A 13,218-nucleotide genomic window follows, 5' to 3' on the forward strand; every position below is an offset into this window, starting at 1 on the left:
CTGCGCAGCAGCCCGGCACTCGGTAGGCGGGCCGGGCCGGGCCGGATGGTCACTTAGGAAGCAGAGGTTTCTTAGGTCTACAGGCGCTTGTCCAGGAACGGCTTCCCACGGCGGGGGGTCCCCGACAAGCTCTCGAGCCGACAAAGTGGGTCCCGCCAAAGCCAGGCTGGAGCCTGAGGAGGACGAAGGGCGAGTTTGTCCCGCCCTGCTGGCGGCAGCGCCAGGACGAGCCCCGGTGACAGGCCTCAGGCGGAGCTGCTTCCAGCGCCGCTGCCGCCCGTGCCACGCAGCGGGGCCAGGAGGCGGAGAAGCTTCTCGCAGCGCCGAGCGGATGACTGCCGGGGACTGCCAGCATCAGCGGACTGAGCATCACTGCCCGCCAGCGCGGACAGCTTCTCGGTGGCTCTGAGAGAGTGCAGGACCTGCGGAGCAAAAAGAGGGACAGGAGACACCTGCCAGCCTGGCCTCTTGTCCCAGCAGCCCCACTGGGTCCCACCGTGGAGCCAGGGTCTCCGTGCGGTACCTGCTGCATCTCGGAGTGCTGGCTGAGGGCCCACAGTGCGGTGAGGGCTTCCTCCCGCACACTCTCCCGCGGGTCCTGGCAGGCCACCTCCAGCAGGGTGTGAGGGACCCTGCTCTGCATCAGCAGATCTGCCAGCTCAGCCCAGCGCCAGCCCAGGTTGCCCAGGGCTGAGGCCGCGTTGCAGCGTGTCTTGGCCTGTGCATCGCCCAGCAGCCGCGCCAGCAGAGGCACAGCCCTGGCCAGGGGCCCGGCGGGGCAGGACGCATGGTAGGTGGCATTGCCCACGGCAAAGCTTGCTGCCTTGCGCACGCTCTCCTCCGGGTCCAGCAGGCACTCCACCAGGCTCTCCAGCAAACCATGCTGGCTCTGCAGCACCCAGGGAAAGCCGTGCCCATGCTGGAGCAGGTTGCCCAGCAGGTTGCATGTTTTGGCCCGTATCAGGTGTTGCCTGTGGCCGAGCAGGCAGGTCAGCGGCTGCTCTGCCCCATCGGAGCCCCTCAGGATGCTCTGGAGAAAGGGCAGCTGCTCCGGGTGGGCCCGAGCCACATGAGTCAAGAGAGACAGGAGGTCAACTGTCAGCTTCAAGCTGCCTGAAAATAAGGCAGACATCAAGAAGGCAATGATGTGCTCCGAGGCAGCAGTTTCCCTCACCATTTGGTCTATGACCCACTTGTCAGACACAATGAGGTGGCACAGGAGGCTCATGGGGAGCTCACTGTGCAAGAGGGGCAGATGGCAAGAGCAGACCTAAGGAGAAAGAAGAGACAGCAGGGCTGAGTGCACTGCACTTATGCATGGGACAAGCCAAGCAGCGGCTGAAGGCTACCAGTAGGTCCTTGCAGAGCTCAGCTGTTGGCCAAGCCACTGTGAGGGCTGCAGAGCACACAAGTGACATCATTGTGCAGACAAAAACCACCAGCACGGTGTGAAGTGGTATCACATATCAGGGGCTTCTATATGAGGGGAAAGAAAAATGTAGGGCCAAGCAGGTACCTGCAGCAGCTGGGCAGGGATCTGGGCATCTCTTACAGCCTCCATGACCAATGCTAATGTGTCTCCATCCACATCCAGGGCAAAAGGGAAACACAGGAGCTGGCAAGCCTGCACCACCACAGCTGGGACAAGCTCAGGGTCCCCATCCTCTCCTGCTTGCCTGAGTTTGAGATAGGACAACTTTTAGTACAGAGGTGATCAGGAAAACATCACAGCAAGAGGCAGGGAGCATTCCCCATACTGAGGAAAGGCTTTGCCTGTAAGCTGTGCCCTGCAAGTGCCAGGCCAGGAACTTCTAAACCCTCTGCATGCTCATGTTCAGTGGTTGAGCTCTACCCACTTTAGGCCTCTCCACAACTCACGTCTGTGCCAGGCATGCCAGGAAGCCAGGAGACAGCAGCCTCTTCAGTGTCAGCATGAGGACTCCGTGGGCCTGGGCGAGCTGAGGCAGGCAGCAGTGGGACTCACGAGTGAAGACGAGCAGGGCCAGGCTCAGGAAGAGCAGGGTGCCTGCCGAGGGAAAAGTGCAGTGCAGGGGCAAAGCCAGGGAAGGCTGAAAGCTCTCCCACGTCTGTCTGCTCCTACTGCCTGCAGGCTGCTCCAGAGCTGCTTCAGTGCTGCTCTGCCTTACGCCAGACCAATCTCCACACACACCGGTCACACCCGAGTGAGCACACCCTGCAGCATGGACGTCCTCTTGTTCCTCCACACCCAGCTAACTGAGCCACTGCTGAGAGGGCAGAGCAGGGACCAGGCCAGCCCAGCTCACTCTCTCCAGAGGACAGCAGCAAATCTCGGGAAAAGCCTCCAGTGTGCTCTGGCCTGAGGGACCAGATGGCGACAGAGACAGGTATGGGCAAGTTGGAGGGCCAGACATGGAGAAGGGTCCAGTGCAGATGCCCTGCTGTCCTGCAGCTCCTACCTTGAGGGGAGAGAAGGTTCCAGTCTGGCTCTGCCACAGGGTGACCTGCCCCTGGGGCATCTCCCTCCAGTGCTGCTCTGGTGCTGCCCACACAAAGCACTGAAGCAACTCGGTGCCACAGCACACTCCACAGCTCTGAAGCAGCAAAGCTCTGCTCCATGGCCATGTCCTCCTAAAGGTGGGGAGACAGGTCTTGGTCATCCCCCATGGCACCCCAAGGTTCTGATCCACATCCCTACCCACCCTATGGTCCTGAGGACATCAGGGCTGGATGGATATGGTCCAGGGGCAGATGGGGCCAGGCAGCTGGCAGCCCTGCTACACCTGCTGGCAGTGCCAGTTCTAGGGCATCTCTGCCCTCTCTCACTCCAGTGTGCCCATGAGTCACTCCTCCTGTCAGCCCTCCAGAGTTCCACAGACAACCCAAAGATATTAGGTGACTGACACAGGGTTGCACAGCTCAGCCAAAGATGCCTGGTGCCCAGGTTTCCTCAGCCTTCATTACCAATCCACATTCAGGCCTTTTTGCCCCCACACCTTTTGGCAGGGACCAGGCAAAGGGAGATGGGCAGGCTAGTACCTGGGCAAGGAGTTTGAGCAGGAGGAAAAAGAAACCATCATAGAGCCCAGCACCCATTGGTGGGGGGAGCTGCAGCTGTAAGAGAGAAAGGGACAGGCTGAAGCTAGATGCTGGGTCTGAGGATAGCAGCACCACACTTGCAGCCTTGTGAGCCTGTCTGCACAGCTCACAGTGGGGTGACAGCATGGTTTCCTTTGTCCCTGTCCCATACCTCAGCAGATGCTGTCAGCACATTTGTCACCACCGGTAGGATCTCTTCTCCCCCTAGCTCCAAGGCCACCCCATGCTGACTGAGCTGTGTTAGGAGAAATGTTGCAGCACCCTGTGGGGCAGGAAGAGCTCAGCACCTTTAGGATGTTCCCATCTGCCCACTCAGTGATGATTCCTCATCCTTTGGCCCAGTGCAGGGACAGCTAGGCTGTGCCTGCCCCCATCTGAGTGAGGCAGATGGGACAGAGGGCTCTGCAGGGCTCCCCGTGGGGGCACTAACAGGGTGGGCAGACCTACCACAAGGGAGGCAATGGGAGACTGGGTGAGGAGATCCACAGCCAGGGTAACCAGCTCCTCGAGCCTGAAACACAGGGACCACAAAAGAGTTCTCACAGTTTCACACTGCACAGCACAGCAGCATCCAAACACTCCCAGCCTCTTTGCAAGAGGAGTGAGCCTTGGTTCACAGCACCTCCTTGTTCACACTGGGTCCTCACTGCATCCCCAGCACCCACCCACACTGCCTAGCACTCTGCTGATGTGTCTGGATTGGAGGCACCAGTGGGAGCAGAATTCCAGCTCTGAGCAGGGTGTGAGACAGAGGGCTGTTCAAAGCAGGTCATGTTCCTCTCCCACCCATGAGTGAAAGCAGGTGTTTACCTGGGAGGGGAGGCCTGGAGCTGCAGGGTGAGCAGGGCCAGCAGGTACAGAGAGGCCTCACAGGCTGCCCCCTGGGCCACCTCCACCACAGGGACCTGCCAAGGGAACAAGAGTCACAGGTGGTAGCAAGGCTTGGATGGGAGGAAAGGGCTTGTCTGGGAAGAGAACTGCACTCTCAAGATTAAGCTCCCCCAAAACTCTTCACACATTCCTCAGCCTGGTCTGAGCTGTGCTCAGAGGAATGTCCTCTGCTTACCCACACTCCTGCCAGGTCTGCAGTCAGTCCTACCTTGCCTTTCAGGAGCTGCATGAGGGAATTCCACAGTTGTTGTCCCCTTCCCAGGTGCTGGCACAGGCTCAGGCTGGCATGGCAGCCAGCATAGAGGATCTGGAATGTATAGGGCAGAGATGCACAACAGCCACTGGGGACAGGGACACAGTGACCAGACCCATCCCACTACATTCCATGGCTACTATGGGCTCATTTATTCAACAACTGCTAACAGGGAGATGGCTGAGCCCTCAAATCCCCCCTCCCCACACTCCTATCCCCAGAGCAAAGGCCCAAGCACCTCTGGGCACAGCCAGATAAATGGGCAGGGTCATCACCTTCAAGACATTGAAGGAGGAACTTGGGTCCTCGAGCCACTCCAGCAGTTTCCCAAGCTGCTCTCTCTCCATAAGCTTGGAAGCTACCTCCTGAGCGACCTGCAGAAATCAGCCTGGGTTGCAACCTAGGCACCTGAAGAACTGCACAGAGCTGAGGAGTTTAATGCTAGCAACAAATACACAAACCCAGGTACTTGCTTCCTACATCTTGCCTGCTTTCACAAAGGTGAGTCCACCTGCCATGGACCCAGCGTGGCTTTGATGCACAGCCCCAGAGCCAGGATGAGCAAGGCGAGATTCTTACTCTACTTCCCACCATAGAATGGTAGAATCAGGCAGGTTGGAAGAGACCTCCAAGCTCAGCCAGCCCAACCTAGCACCCAACCCTGCCCAACCAACCAGACCATGGCACTAAGTGCCCCAGCCAGGCTTCGCTTCAACACCTCCAGGCACGGCCACTCCACCACCTCCCTGGGCAGCCCATTCCAATGCCAATCACTCTCTCTGCCAACAACTTCCTCCTAACATCCAGCCTAGACCATGCTGCCTCCAGGTTCAGTTAAAGCATCAAATGCAAATCCATAGCTTTGTTTTCCATTCAGTTTCAGATTCCCTACAGTTCACATCGCTGCCATGCAAGGACTCTCCCTGTTTTCTTTTCATTCTCTAGTTCTTTACATAGCCCATCCCACAGTTCAGATCCTAAGTGTGATGAGTCTCTTAACTGAGCCCAGCCTTCCACTCTGCCGCTGAAAAAGAGATCCTCCTGGAAAGGGTTGCTGCCCTCTGTGGGAACTGCAAAGAGAAGCAGCCTGACCTGCAGCTTGGCTTCCCGACAGCCGCTCTCCTGAGGGATGCTGCAGGCAGCAGCCAGTGCAGCCACGAAGGAGTCTCCCACACGTGGGCTCTCGTCTTGGGCTGACTTGGCCTCTGTCACTGGACCTGTACAGGGACAGCGTTTGGAAGCCATGTGCTAAGGGTGAGAGACATTGAGGGGCAGCGGGGTCAAGTTGGAGGACAAGAGAGGAAGTCAGGATTAGGAGGGAAGAGTGAGATCTGGGATTTAGGACAAGAAGAAGTCTGGTTAGCAGGGGTTGGGCAGATAGGGCTCAGCCACCTCCTCCAGCCAACAGCACTGCCATGGCAGTCAGTGCCCTGAAGGAGCCCTAGGGCAGGAGGGAGAGAGGAAAGTCCAGGAGAAGGTGAGCTGCTACCACTGCTACCTCGCAGAGCAGGCTGCTCTGAGATGGATCCCTGAAGGAGTCTGTTCAGCAGGGGCTGATGCTTCTCTCTCAGGCTGGCATAAAAGGGGGCTGAGATGGAGGGGTGTGTTGCTTCCAAGCTCTCACAGAGGAGGGTGAAGCACTGGGGGAGACACAGGGATTGCAGGCTGAGGGTAAGAGAAGGGAGCAGAATGACAGCAGGGGAGGCTAGTGGGAGGGACAGCAGAGATAGGAGGAGGACTCATGTATTGGAGCTTCAGGGACCTCCAAGTATCCTCTCCAACCAGGTTATTGTATGAGAGCCACATGTGGCTGCATGCTGGCTGAAGGAGTGAAGCCAGGGAAGAGTGAAGCTCAGAAACCTCTTTTCTGCACTGCCCACCCCAGTGGATAAGACAGACAGCCCTGACAAGAATGTGTCAGGCTCCACAGCTGGGAGCAGGGTCCTCAGCATGTGCTGCTACTGACAGACCCCCAGCCTCACAGCTTCTGGGCAGGGAGAGGGGAGAAAAGGAACCAGGACACCCTTACCAGGAGGCTTTGCTGGCAGAGTCTCATCTCACTGTCAGCTGGCTGAGCCAGCAGCTCGGGCAGCAGGGCTAGGAAGCAGCTGACACTCTCGAGGAAGGCCTGAAGGCTGGAGGAGGCAGCAGGGGCAGATCAAAGCCAAGAAACATGGGCCCTGGCTGTAAGGACAGGACCTGGCCAGGCCCTATGGCCACGGCTAATAGCACAGGCAGCACACACCAGCACTGAGCTGCTTCCAGCAGGCAACACTGACTGCTTAGCTGTGCCTTCCTTTCCATTAGACCCACTCACAGAAAGTCTCCTCTGTGAGCACAACATGGCATAAAGAGGTTCCTGCATGTCTCCTCATGGAGACAGCTCTTGCCACAGAGTAAGAACACCACCCTCCTGCCTACTGCCAGGCCTTCAAAGTGGCCACAGCACAGTGTCTTCAGAGTACAGGAGCCTGTCCCTACCTGTCCTTTTGCCCACTCTCTTCCAGGCTGTGTTCATTGCTGAAATAAGCTGTGGTCACCACGAGGAGATCTGTCAGCACTGTGACACACCAGGGCTGCTGCAGGATCCAGAGAAAGAGAATGAGTGGGGATTGTCTGCCAGCCATCCCAAAACCACCGTGGAGGGATTCTTCCCTCCTTGCCTAGGGGGTCTGGAAGAGGCACTGGTCCTGTGAGCAAGCTCCAGAACACCAGGACCTCCTCAGCACCTGCACTCCGCAGGGCTGGAAGGAGCAGAGATTTCTCCAGGGTTCTACACCCACCTCCTTGGTGCTACCACTCTCCAGGATCTGCTTGGCTAAAGACAGCAGAGACAGAGGCACATTCAGCTCTTGGCAGAAGTGGTCCAGCAGCTCAGAGTCACACTGGGAGGTCAGGAGGTTGCCCATGAAACGGAGTATAAGACGGAGACTGGAGGCTCCCTCCAGCATCCCTTCTAGCACCTGGACACAGAGAAGCCAGAAGAACTCATGATCAGTGTTCATGGCCTCTCCATCAGCCATGGGGCAGCCTTTCAACCCCCTCAGGCAGGGGAGCAGATGGAAAGCTAAGTGCATGAGGCAGCCCCAGCTCCTGGAAAAGCAATGGATCTTTTTGCTGGCTGAAATGAGGACTCTCCCAATGCTTCCAACCTAATCCTGGGAAAGGTGGCATCAATGTCCCCAGTCACAGTTGCTTGAGTCAGACATCACCCACCTGCTGAGCTGACTCTGCCAGCCAGGCCTGGACACGGTGATGGAAGGCTGGATCAGTCAGGAGGCTCAGCAGTGTGCTCAGCTGCATGGCCGAGGGCTCAGTAGCTTCAACCAGTTGCTGCCACTGCTCATCACTCTCCAGCTCCTAGCAGAGCAGATTGGTGCCACAGACCATGCCTGCCTCATAGTCTCTGCATCAGGCCCTGGGGACTGGGTCCTGCTGTCCTCACCAGAAGGCACCATATTACCTCACTCTCCAGGTCCACACCCTTGATGCTGTGCCCGGACTGGGACTCTGCCTTGCCAGCAGCAGGCTGCGAAGTGGCACACGCCCGTGTGGAGTGCCCAGTGATGCTGTGCTCCCTGCCCAAGCAAACAGCAGTCAGGGGGTGGCCCTGCCTTCCCCTCCTCATCCTGCCACAGCCTCGGTCCTCCCTCACCATGTGCTGGGAGAAGGCTCCTCCAGGCCCCGCTGTGCCATGCTGCTCTTCCCTGGCAGGACACAAGGGTTCTCCTTGGAGGCCGCTGGTGGCTCCCCCTGCCCAAGGGCTGCCTTCCCTGTAGCTTCTCTGGGTCTATGCCCCAGGCATCCTTTGCCAGAATCCCCCAGAGGTGCATCATCTGCCTTCAGTCGGCCCTGGGTGATGGCAAAGAGATTTGGTCAGGGCAGGGTCACTCAGCCAGAGAGGAGTCCCCTGCACCCCAGCACCTGCTTCTTAGGGGCTGACTCCAGCCTAGCCCATTTGTCTTCTGCCTTTCCCCTCAGGTCCCATTCCTGTGCCACTCCTTTGCCCTGACTGCAGGATTGCCCTGGCTGTATCCCACACTTTTCCTCCACCTTTTTCTGTGCCTTCTTAACCATCTTCTGCTGGGCCTTCCTCAGGATCCTGGACTGGCCACTCCAGGGGGCCATGGAACGGGCTTGCTGCTCCTTTAGGGTCTGCAGCTCTGGAGACAGTTTGATGGTGAAAGGGTTTGAGATCCCAAGTTCTTCTGTATCATCAATCACTGGGGAGGTGAGGGAAGAACTTCAGCAGCAGCTCCCTCTTGGGACACAGTGAGAGCAATCAGCTCTGGGATCCCAGAGGAAGCCTATGGATAGGAGCTTGGAGTCAGTGCTTAGAGACAGCAGAAAGGAGCAAGGCAAAGACCAGGGTAGTAAAAATAGCAGAGCAGGGTGGTCCTCCCAGCTTCCCAGCAGAAGGAGAAGGAAATGGACAGCACTGGAAAAAGAGCTGATACTCACCAGTAACCCATCCATCAATGAAAGGGTGAGAGAGCAGCTCCGGCCATGACAGGCGCTGGCAGGGGTCCTTCATCAGCAGTCCCTGCAGGAAGCTCTGCAGCACAGCACAGAACCACTGTCACTGACACGTGCTTGGCACCCACCAGTAAGCACAGTGCCCCCATCAGTCTTCCTCTGCAAGGGCACCTAGGAGGCCTGCATTCCCTGCCTAGCTCTGGAAAAGGAGTGGAGGAGTGACTCTAGCACTTAGGGCAGACGGGAAGATGCTTCCCAGCCCAGCCCAGTAAATCCCTCCTCTGCTGTCAGCCTCACTTGCCCATTCCATGGACAGCAGTGATAAAAAAGTTCCTCTCCCAAGAGGTCACACTCTAATCACCCTTTGGGTTCTGAAATCCCTGTTAGGGGACATAGCCCCTACAGGGGACTCACCAGGCAAGGCCAATGCTGCTACTGCATTAACAGGTCTCACCCCACAGACAGAGCCTTCACCTTACCTTGAAGACTGGGCTCATGGCCTCGGGCCATTTGATGGGGTCATTGACAATGAGCCTGAAGAGCTGGAAGATGCTGCTGGTGTAGAAGGGAGGAGTGCCCACGAACAGCTCATACAGAATGCAGCCCACCGCCCACAGATCCGCTGTGTGGTCGTACGGCTGCTCCTCCACCAGCTCAGGGGGCATGTACAGTGGGGTGCCCTTGATGGAGGTCAGCACCATGGTGTGGATGCTCATGGCACGGGCAAACCTGCTCAGAACAAACCCCAGATGGTCAGTTTAGGCCAGAACATCCGTTGTGGCTTCCAGGGATATCCCAACAAGTTCACCAACACCTCTCCCCTCTGGAGTCCAAAATCCCTCCCATCCCTGCTCAACTCCTAAAAACACAGAATCCAAGTCCCCTTCACACTCCCTCCTTCTCTGCTACAGCAGCCAGAGCACCCTTGTCTGTGCCAAGACCATCTGTGTCCCTACAGGCCAGTCTCCAGCACTCACCCAAAGTCGCAGAGCTTGACAGCACCGTCCTTGTCCAGAAGGATGTTCTGGGGTTTCATGTCGCGGTGCAGGATGCGGTGGGAGTGCAGGTAATAGAGAGCAGAGACCAGCTGGGCAGCAATAGTCTGGACCTGCAGAGACAGGAGACCCTCACTTTGTGTCCCATGGCACCACCAGCTGGCACAAACATGGAGTCCCTTATGGTCTGGCTGCCCTAGTACCCTTCCTCCTGCCTTAGAATCATAGAACCAAGCAGGTTGGAAGAGACCTTCAAGCTCAGCCAGCCCAACCTAGCACCCAGCCCTGGCCAACCAACCAGACCATGGCACTAAGGGCCTCATCCTGTCTTTTCTTGAACACCTCCAAGGACAGTGACTCCACCACCTCCCTGGGCAGCCCATATGAGGCAGGGACCAAGCCCAGCCATGGAAGGTCCTTTGCCTGCTCCTTAGAAGAGGCAAGTGGCTGAGGCTGCAGCCTGGTGCTGTGGCTGTTGAAGAGGGAACAGGGAAACTGAAGTTCTGCGGGACTGCACTGTCCCCCAGTGCAACTGTCCCCTCTTTATTCCCTTCAGAAGTTCTGCCAGGTAAAGCTCAAAGGCATCCTTATCCTCCTTATGCCTCCTGGCCCACATCAGAGACCCCCTGCCTGCAGGAAGACAACTCTTGCTTTCTTTATCCCGCAGGAAATGCTGTGTGGTTACTGCCATGAGAGACACCTGCTTCTCAGGCAAGCTGCCATCATCCTCCAGGATCTGGAAGAGTTCCCCCTCTGCATAGTCTGTCACCACCACCACCTGGAGGGAAGAACAGCATGGTGAGATCAGCCACTCACCCAAACATGTCACCACCTTGCCCTAGGGACCAGGACAGAGCAGGGTAGGAAGTCTGAGGGAAGTATTGGGGTGTCACCACACACAGCTCATCAACGTGGGCTGGGACCTGAGATGAGAGAGGGCCCACAAGGCTGCACTGCAGCAAGGGCTTAGCACTTAGCAGAGGCCTTGTGGCTGTCCTTATTTCAGACAGACAGCAAAACCCAGGGAAGAGCAAAGGACAGGACAAGCCAGGAATAGTCCTTCCAAATCCAGTAGGTAGAACCACTCCCTTGAACTTGTACTGAGTCTGCTGCACAATGACTTTATTTCATGCCCCCATGACCCATAGCAGTCTTCACTCCTTTTTTATCATCCTCCCCCCATAAGTTTAAACCAGTGAAAAATCAGTCTCTGAAGAGTCACCATCCTCCTGTCATCCCACACACTCCACACCCAGCTCTTTCATCTCTCCACCCCTCACAGACAGGTGTTGGCTCCACACACAGCACATGTTGGAGGACTCTGAAACTGGGATGGTGTCACCACTGTCCTCAGAAAAAGGTCCCTCTGACAGCAGGGACCATCCCTTCATCCACTACCACAGTCAAGCAAAAGCCTCTGCCCAAAGCAGTCTACTTCACCTCCTTTTTGGTCTCAAAGCTGTCAAGCATCTGGATGATGTTGGGGTGATGGAGGCCTCTCATAATATCAATTTCCTGCTGCAGGTTCTTCAGCTCCTTCTGAGACCTCCCCACCTTGGGGATGAACTTCAAGGCCACCACCTTTCAAAACAGGCAGTAGTGGGATCAGAGCAGGCTATTGTTTGCCCTGACAGATGCTGCATTTAGCCCAAACAGGACTCAGCATGTTATGGATGAGCACTGCAAATGACACATTTGGTCACTGGATACCTTGGAGGTGTGGTTCCCCACAGGCCTTTCATAGAATCAGTGAGGGCTGGAAGGGAGCACAAGGAGCAGCCAGTTCCAACCCCCTGCCATGCCCAGGGACACCCTACCCTAGAGCAGGCTGCACACAGCCTCAGCCAGCCTGGCCTTAAACACCTCCAGCCATGGGGCCTCAACCACCTCCCTGGGCAACCCATTCCAGCCTCTCACCACTCTCATGCTCAACAACTTCCTCCTCACCTCCAGGCTGTAGATCAGTACAAGTGTTTGAGGTACTTTGCATGCTGGCATTTGAAGCAAAGGAATCAGTGACCCCAGACAAAACTAAGACTGCCAGAAACACAGGACAGTGCCTACAGGTGCCAGTGGAGAGCAAGCCTAACACAAGCCAGCAGCATGTCCTGGCGCTGGGGAGCTCTAGCAGCACCCTAGGCTCTATCAACAGGCAGGAGTTAGAGGGAGGTGGTTCTTACCCTTTATTTGGAACTTCTTAGATCATGCTGGCAGTGTGGCTGAAAAGACACTGATAGGCCTGGCTGAGTATAGCAGAGGCCAGTGGGGTGTTGTGAGGTGGCTGAGGCATGTGGATGACTACAAATTGAGGGATTACAAACTCAAACAGAAGAACTTTCCTTGATCCAAGGAAAACTCATTCACTCCTGTGCTAGTTTGAAGCTAGCTGGAGTACTTTGGTGAGAAGAATTAGATTGACGGGCCATGAGAAGGAAGCAGTGGTGATGTCTGCTGCACTCAGAGGCTTGCTGAGATGGATAAAACAAGAACACAAACATGGATAACGGAGTTGCTCTCTGGCTCTGCCTGCCTGCACTTCTCTCCCTAGCCTGCTGTCTAATCCTTCTGCTTTCTAACCCCCCTGGCTGATTCTCCAAACTCACCTTGAACGTAAGGCAGAGGCTGGAATAAGGCAGAGGGGTGGGAGGGAGGTGTTAGGGTGGTTGGGAGCCCCTCCTGGGCACTCTGGTTTCTGGGAAGGCTGTTGTGTTTCTTTTTAACTTGTCTATGTCTGTCTCTAGCTGTATCTGTTGTAACTCTCTGCCTGTATCTTGTGCTAAGCTGTAGGCAGAAAGCTTCATTCCTCAATTTCCAGCTGGCTGGGTCTAGTCTGGGTGATTTCACAGAGTAGGGGGGCAGGGAACACCCAAACCATCACAGCTCCAAGTACAGTAAGGCACCGTCTGAGGGGTGTTTGTTCTTGAGGTTTCAGAGCATCTAATTTAGTGCTGGTTCTGCCTTGAGCAGGAGATGCACAGGGCATCACCTGAGGTCCCCCAGACCTGAAAGGCTCTGAGCTAGCAGGCGCTGGCCCGGAATGGCAGCGGAGAAATGAAGAAAGGCAGAGCCCAGAACCCAAAAGTCATCGGAAAGGAGTCCCCGGCGCCAGGCGGCGGAGCCCTGGCCCTCCCCTGCCGCTTCTCCCCTCACCTGGGCGCTGTGCTTGCGGCGCCCCTTGTACACACGCCCGAAGGAGCCTTCGCCGATCGCCTCCAGGACGTGGTAGTTCTCCATGGCGGCTGCTGGGGCGGGCGAGCTGCGAGGCAAAGCGGCCGCCGAGGAGCAGCACTTCTCGCTCTCAGCCCCTCTCTCGCCCCCGCCGCTGTCAGTTTCCAAGCCTGGCTGCTGCGGAGCCAGCGCCGTACCCTCCGCGAGTCCAAATCCCGACGCCCGGGGCCCCCCGCCAGGCTGTGTCCCTGCCCGCCGACTCCACCTCTGCTGCGCCCCGGCAGGACGAGCCCCGGGCCCCGGGCGAGGCCCCCCCGCAGTGCCCGGCAGTCCCCGGCTGCGCTGAACGGGCCCCGC

The 13,218-nt window shown here is 57.1% G+C and overlaps 1 protein-coding gene across 2 annotated transcripts; it reads right to left on the minus strand.

Annotated features, from left to right (window-relative positions):
- Window positions 1-54: 54 nt before the first annotated feature.
- Window positions 55-13,218, minus strand: STK36 (serine/threonine kinase 36). Of its 2 annotated transcripts, XM_064165064.1 has the most exons (26): window positions 12,844-13,218; window positions 11,134-11,274; window positions 10,394-10,471; window positions 9,676-9,806; window positions 9,178-9,427; window positions 8,684-8,777; window positions 8,276-8,445; window positions 7,878-8,074; window positions 7,686-7,800; window positions 7,439-7,582; window positions 7,006-7,185; window positions 6,704-6,801; window positions 6,252-6,357; window positions 5,721-5,862; window positions 5,315-5,439; window positions 4,498-4,596; window positions 4,178-4,276; window positions 3,889-3,983; window positions 3,526-3,589; window positions 3,230-3,340; window positions 3,019-3,093; window positions 2,439-2,610; window positions 1,879-2,026; window positions 1,517-1,676; window positions 524-1,270; window positions 55-422 (listed from the first exon to the last, which is right to left on the minus strand). In XM_064165064.1, the coding sequence occupies exons 1-26, from the start codon at window positions 12,925-12,927 to the stop codon at window positions 246-248; spliced, it is 4,002 nt and encodes a 1,333-aa protein (XP_064021134.1). In that variant the 5' UTR covers window positions 12,928-13,218; the 3' UTR covers window positions 55-245. The 2 variants fall into 2 exon arrangements, with proteins under 2 accessions (XP_064021134.1, XP_064021142.1); XM_064165072.1 differs by lacking the exon at window positions 11,134-11,274.

This window comes from Pogoniulus pusillus, chromosome 2 (genome assembly GCF_015220805.1).
Source record: "Pogoniulus pusillus isolate bPogPus1 chromosome 2, bPogPus1.pri, whole genome shotgun sequence".
Lineage (NCBI taxonomy): Eukaryota > Metazoa > Chordata > Aves > Piciformes > Lybiidae > Pogoniulus > Pogoniulus pusillus.

Bases quoted from the DNA above. Each gene is read 5' to 3' on its own strand.
- STK36 (XM_064165064.1), bottom strand. From the start codon at position 12,927: ATGGAGAACTACCACGTCCTGGAGGCGATCGGCGAAGGCTCCTTCGGG. The intron at 4,597-5,314 runs GTCAGGCTGCTT...TGATTTCTGCAG, and splicing joins GTCGGGAAGCCAAGCTGCAG to GTCGCTCAGGAGGTAGCTTC. The intron at 4,277-4,497 runs GTGATGACCCTG...TATACATTCCAG, and splicing joins CCTCCTTCAATGTCTTGAAG to ATCCTCTATGCTGGCTGCCA.